Here is a 7,263-nt window from a genome sequence, read left to right as displayed (position 1 = left end):
AAGCGCAAACATATGACGGTGCATTCTTAAATATAGCCTAAATATACTTTTATTAGTTAAAAAAAATTATAAATAAAAATTAATAATCAAGACTGACTTTATTCTGATTACAACAATCAGAATAAACCCATTATACGAGTATAACATACATTGTAGTTCCTGTATTTCTGCTAATTAACTGAACTTATTTTATATCGACCAGAAATTAGCTGATTCATCTTACAACTGTACATACTTTTATAAAGCTTAAAATTAACAATATTTCCATGTAAAAGATATTAATATATATGTTCCAGATGCTGGTTATCGACTGATACTGGATTGATATGGGCTTTTCTCGTTCCGGTTCTTTTAGTTTGCACTGGTATGTATGACTGAATTGTTTACCTGTTAACCAGTTTCAGCTTTCAGCCAATTGTTGAAAATAAAACACCCGCTTTTTTTGTTTTTGGCGTGCCTTATTATTACAACTTATATTTGTGAACATTTTTTAACGTTTTTTATTGGACAGCCATGAATTTTAATCATCTTTATAATGTTGCACTTGCTTGAGTTTTAGTTTCATCAAGTGATAATGACAGTAATATTTTTTATATCATGCATGTCGTATGAATATATTTTTTCATATCGAATGTTACTATGCTCTTTTATAAATTAAGAGGATACGGCCATGTGTTACTACTTTATATAATTATCGCCGTTCGGCATGGATGAATTAGAACAACAATTATTATTGGGTAAAAATAATTTTTCTAAAATCTTTTTAGCTAAATAGCTAGAACCTAATATCGATCCTGCTAAATTTCTAATGATGTACACTGCTTTATATAAAATATTGTAAATTGTTATTTGACAGGGTTTTAATACGTTAATAAAAATCTTTATTGAGCCATGAACGGAATAGATAAAGAGCCTGGGTGACAAGCATATGCAAGATATGGCTTTGTTAGTTTCAAGGTTCTAAGGGCAATATAAAATTAACCAACAAACCTTTATGTCGTTATAGTTGTGATATCATAAGAGTCATAAAGTAGAAGTAATAGAGATGCTTTCCGCAAGTATGACATCATTGTAACATTAAAAGTGTTTTATTAAGTTTAGAAAGGGAAGAAATGGATGACGCCTTTGCACGAAATTTTCTTCATTCTTTAGTTAGATGCTTTGATTTTGTGAACAAAAATCTAATGACCATGTGAAATCATATGAAAGTTATCAATAAAAGAAAAGGCATATGCCATATCAAGAACAGCCTTTAATAAGTGTTATAAAATACCTTATCACAAGACAAGTCTAATTGACAGGCCATCTAGTTATTTTACTGCTTTTAAAGCGGGGAAGCAATCTAGCGGTAAATCTAAAGTCGCGAAATCGACTCCCCGCTACTCAATCTTCAAGATTGTTTTAACAAATCATTCGTGTGGGAATTCATAAAACCTAGGATCCGTGCAACTAAGCTCGTTAAAGATGATCCATTAAATGCTCTAGGACAAAAACGTATTGGCTCCTGGTGCGAGTTGTCGTTGCGACTATAAATAAAAGTCAATCACGATTGAAGAAACCTCAAAGTCAGTAGCAAAGAGAAATATGCTTTTCAGTTTTGTTTATTAAATAATTTTAAAATTAGACAACTGAAAAGTTATTTAATGATAATTGATGAAAATGATGAAAAAAGTTAATTAATTGATGTAATAATAAAGTGATAACATGTTGCTGTTTTCAACAATTCAAATTTCAGGTTAATCTTATAATTGTTGTCTTAGTGATTCGGACCATGTGCGGCACTACAGCAATGTCAAAGAAATCCAGCAAAGGGCGGGCAAAGTATGACAGTTGTTTCATTGTTGTTTTTTTTTGACTTTCAATACTTTTTGTAACTTTAATGTGACTCTATCGAAATTCATGTGACGGACTGAAAAAAAAGTTTTAGAGTTTAATGTTCCATTTGATGTAGGTCTAGACTAATAATTTGTGTGCAAAGTTTCAGATCATTCCTGAACCAATTATTTTAATTGTAAAAAGTCATCAAAAATTGAAAGGTGTTGCAATGCTAATCGGGTTAAAAATAGTACAAAAATATGATTTTAAATTCAATTCTGTTTTTTTTAAATTATCTTTGTTTTTGTGTTTTTAAACCTCATTTGAGTTCCTTTAAGCGCAACTTATTTTCTTAAAATGCCTTTTAACATGTACTTTTATTTTTTCATATTTTTGGAATATTTTAAACAATATTTATTTGTAATCTTTACATTTACATAATACTTAAGAACATACATATTTTCAGGATTGAGTAGGAAGCTTATCAAACTTTTTAGAAAACTGTCTACGTAATCAGTATTCCACAAATTTTATATATCAAATGATAACAAAATAAACAATAAATAAAGTAAACAGTACATATTATTTCGACTTTTATTTGTGTAATGTTAATCTAAATTTGTAAAGCTTTGTGTAGACAATATGAAATACCGTTTGACATTCACAAGTAAATCTTTTGTGATTTCAATGTAAATATAATCTTTCAGTTTTACAGTTTTGCCAATAGAATAGTTCATGTGTGTTTTTAGAAGCAATTAACAAAAGACTTCAATGAAAGCATGATATTAATAATTCATGCACACGAAGATTTACTTATGAATAGACAGTTGACTTTAACGAATTCAAGTAATACATTGAATATTATAAATCAGTTTAATAGGAATTATTTTTACTATTAACATTTTGTTTAATTCTTGGATTGGAAAGAACTGTCTTCTTATGTTATCATTTCCTATTCCAGCGGATCCGCAAAGAAAAAAACAGAATCGCATCCCATACGTGCTTTAAGAAAATCTTGTACTTTAAAAATGTGATTACTGATCTTTATATAAAACAATATCAATTTCAGAGCAGCATTACGTTGCATATTAGTGCTCATGCCGCTGATGGGTCTGACCTGGGGGTTTGGAGCATTGTCTTTGAATAGTGACACAATTGCTTTCCAGTACTTATTCGCTTTTCTCAACAGTTTCCAGGTATCCACCAATTTATTTATGGTACTAATTTCATCAAAACTGCAACACAATTTGAGATCATTGATTAACACCGCTTTTCAATAAAATTTATTCTTATTGTGAAAAATTACCAAACATTCAAATGCATTCCTTTTTACCCTAAACGGGTAATGAATAACACAAACATAGGTTTTCATTTCATTCCCGAGTATAGTTCTTAATAATCGCTTGCATATATTTCGTTTTGACCCAGCTGATAGTTGTAAAAATAAATTTTATGTTTTAGGCTTTTGGACCTTAGTTCCTTTAAGGCACATGGTTACAATTAAAATTGTAGTTTAAAAAGATAAATTATTGTAAGACTCTCTTTGATCTGGTTCTTATATATGTATCTCTTGCATTTGTAAAACGCGGATCACACACGGCGAACCCCTATAGATACATTATCCTAGCGCATCCAAAAGACGTAACAAAATACAGAACTCGAGAAATGTATAAGCTCCAAATAAACAAACCTTTTACTATGATAATTATTTCCCCTCTACGTTACAGTAGCTATTAATAATGTTGTGTGATCGAATATATCTATAAATATTAATAATTTCACATGTTTATATTAACATAAACAAAAGACAAACAAACAAAAACAAGACATGATATAGAGTATAAGAGACCTTTAAAAGGCTTTTAAGGGGAACAAATCCACATATTACAGCAACTTAATGTGTATATGTACTGCAGATTAATGTCCCTTTAATTTTCACATTTCCGTGGTTTCAAATACATTTGTACATAAAACATAATATTATAAGTATAGTCATTTTTGTATAAGAATTACCAAATACTGTTACACAATACATATATTATTAACAACCATAAGGCATTTGAGACATTCACAAATTTGTTACGTTAAAAGTGGAGTAAAAATCATTTAGTTATTTATACAAATAGTTTTGTTTCTCTTCTATTTAAAAGTTTGAAGAAGGTTCTGGCACATGTTCTAATCAATTGCTTACTTATAAACAAAACTTAAAGTTAAGAATTATCTCTAAAATATTCAATTTTTTTAGCCATGATAGCCCTACTTTATACATCATATTCTCATGAATAACACTACATAATTATGTATCTCTGTCTCTTCTATTTTGGTAGTTTTATCATATGACAACAAGCTTCATGAAATAAACTAATTTAAAGGCACTGTAAGTTCTTCTTTCCATCCGAACATGACATACTTGTTTACCTTGTTAAACATCGATAAATTCATTAATTCGTTTAACAAAAGTCTTTACAAAACCTTTCCTAGGCGTACATTTAAACACATGAAAACAAACATTTCTAGATAAAAAGTCAGAAACTTTCCTTTAACAATAATAAACCAGTTCTTACATGAGGAACTACATTTTTTGCCATGCTCATACTGCAATTCGTTTGTTAACACTAGACTCTAGCGTATTACCATTTAGAACCCAAATTAGGCAATTTGTATCCATTGTTTTACAATTGGTGGCTGAGCCTTCTCACCATATAAAGCCGCGTTAGTTGTGTATTTTTAAGTAGAAAACAACACAGCAAAGCATTTGTTCATTGAAAGGATTGGTATACCTTAAATTATAACGGACCAGACAATAGTGCAATATAATTTGGTTAAACTGATACAGAAACTAAGTTTGGTAAACTGTGTAATAAAATAACATTTGGACTATTTTCGGAACAGTATTTACTCCTTAATCTTGGTGTGTTGTTTTTTAATAATGTACCAATGACACAATTGTTTTGATTATCAATATTTTCATTATTCAAGTACTTTTTTTGTATTGATGAAAATTAATATAATTTACAGGGACTGCTGATCTTCATATTTCACTGCGTGATGGACAAAAAGGTAACTTTTTTCATTTGCCAAAAGTGTCATCATGATAAATTTATTAGTCTTAGTTAATCTATATAGTATGGTTATTATTAATTTTGAAAGTGTAAAGAATCAATGAATTTCACAGTACCTCTATAACCATTAAAACTGTTGAAATCAATTATAGATTTCAGGAAAATGGATTTTTTTCCGAGCGTTGCGCCTTGTGACCTGTCCTGTTTCTATTTGTTGTTCTGCTGGGCTCCTTGCCAGTAGTCCTGTGATGCTGAATCGTGAAATGGGGGTTGCGTACCTTGAACTCCGTTCTTACGTGATGATCTTGTTTTTCATATTTATGTCCGTTAACAGATTTTCTTATTTTAGCAGATAAAATTATTTCCCTGTTTTATCGATAGTTTTCTATTTTTCTGGATAATCAAATCTAGATTCCTTTGACATCATCCTCGTTGTATATATTTCCATTGCTCTCGATGAATTTCAAAATTTTCACTAACGAACCGATCGCATTTATGCCCGCACTGGAGTGAAATAGTTTTAAAAGCCAATTCTGATTTTTTTCTAATAACAGAAAGAAACTTACATATAGTGTTTAAGACAGGTATGATTAAGATTAAGAATACGATTACAATTTTAAAAAGTTTGTCCAGAACCAAAAAGTTTGTGAATGTGATTTGGATATCACAATCAACACATTTTGCTTAATAGATTCTCTTATATAGATTACTCTCTTTGTTTAAGAAATAAGCATCAATATATCATGTCGCGACTGTTTTCAATTTCAGATAAAAGATGCATTTTCCAAACAGAAACACAAGTGGCTTCAGTCGTCGCAGAGTTTCGGAGTATCTGAAGGAAAGAGAAATGTAATAACTTCATTTTTTATTAATTAAAGAACAATTATATTTTAACAATGCTTCACAAAAATATACTTAAAAGTACTTTTCATCATTGATAAAATACATTTTAAGAAAATTATTTGATTAATTGTACATTTCAGTTCATTTTATTAATATTTTTAACCATACTTACAAGCATTTTCCACCATTTTAGAGCCAAGCCACCCTTAACATCTGTGTAATCAGGCCAGGCACAATGTTGTTGGTACTTCTGTTTTTATTTTAGACATACTATGCTCATCTTGGGGTAAAAATACTTATATTGCAGAAGTTCAGAAAAAGGCTCTTGTAAATTCTTCCTGAATATGTCTAAATTGAATAAATGAATGTATGAATTATGCTTTTAAAACGACCTTATGTAAGTGTACTGTGATTATCCGGTAGTGTATTGAGTTTAAATTTCTACATCTTTTCTCTGTGTGTTTTCAAAAAATATGTGTATCTTACATTTCAAAAGAGACTGTATAGTTATAACCATTTTTTTTTTCACAAATCAAATTTGAGCATAATAAATCTTCAATTAATTAATAAACTCCGGTAAACTTTGAAGCAGGGTAAATCCATAATTATAATTTAGAAGGATAAGGCATTTATCTTTTACAAAAAAAACAACAACAACAACAAACAAACGGCCTGCAAATGACTTATTATTATAGGCACATTATAACTCAGAAATGAATAAAAATATACTTCTTTAGGTAAGAAAAACATGGGTTTTAAAACGTGCACATGTTTTAATGTTTAACAACATGTCAGATGCTTATTACCTGAAGATAATAGATTTGAAGATAAAACTATTGGCTTTAAAGTAGCAAAATGTAAATACGAGTAATAAAAAACTTTAATTTCCATACAAAATTGCTAGAAACGCAACATAGGCGAACGGTTTTTCAGGTGTTTTGCCGTCGAGTAACTTTTGGAAACTGTAAGATGACACAGAAAAATTAAACAGCTATTGCGAAATAAAAAAAAAATTGGAGGCATTAAGGAGGTGTTATACTTAAATTCTTGTAAAAATGGTCAAAATAAAAACGCAATAAAATTATATCTAAATATACTAGGTGTAAAAAATCAAAATCAGAAATTTTATTATTTTCTCTTTTCAGAAACACAAGAAACATCTGATTTTTGAAGACAGAAAAAGGGATGACTTTATCGATTGAGGAATACATTAAAAAATCTTGAGTAATTAGATATCATCACATTGTCGAATGTTTGTCCATCCAGAACTATTCATGGATCTATCGATAGAGTACTTCAAATATCTGTTTTTTGCTGTATTTGTTAAATGTCTAAGTATTCTAAATTGTCTATCGAATCAATATTGAATGTTTTCAGAATGCCGAATGTCTGTATATTCATCGCTTTCAATGGATCAGTTGACACTGTATTTTAATTATCGATTTCCCGGACATCTACTTATTTTCAGCTTTCCATGTGTCTGCTTATCAATAAAGCATTCAAAATATAGATTTGTCAGACGACTGCAAACTCTCAACTCTAT

At 29.5% G+C, this 7,263-nt stretch overlaps 1 protein-coding gene across 1 annotated transcript; it reads left to right on the top strand.

The window, feature by feature from the left end:
* The first annotated feature begins 1,004 nt into the window (after positions 1-1,004).
* Positions 1,005-6,922, top strand: LOC132740353 (adhesion G-protein coupled receptor D1-like). The gene is made up of 5 exons (XM_060728238.1): positions 1,005-1,821; positions 2,885-3,011; positions 4,834-4,875; positions 5,646-5,726; positions 6,866-6,922. Exons 1-5 carry the CDS (start codon positions 1,772-1,774, stop codon positions 6,920-6,922), a joined length of 357 nt encoding a protein of 118 aa, XP_060584221.1. The 5' UTR covers positions 1,005-1,771.
* Positions 6,923-7,263: the final 341 nt, after the last annotated feature.

This window comes from Ruditapes philippinarum, unplaced genomic scaffold, assembly GCF_026571515.1.
Source record: "Ruditapes philippinarum isolate M1 unplaced genomic scaffold, ASM2657151v2 ctg4881_1_1_1_1, whole genome shotgun sequence".
NCBI lineage: Eukaryota > Metazoa > Mollusca > Bivalvia > Venerida > Veneridae > Ruditapes > Ruditapes philippinarum.
This window is presented reverse-complemented; position numbering and strand designations above follow the sequence as displayed.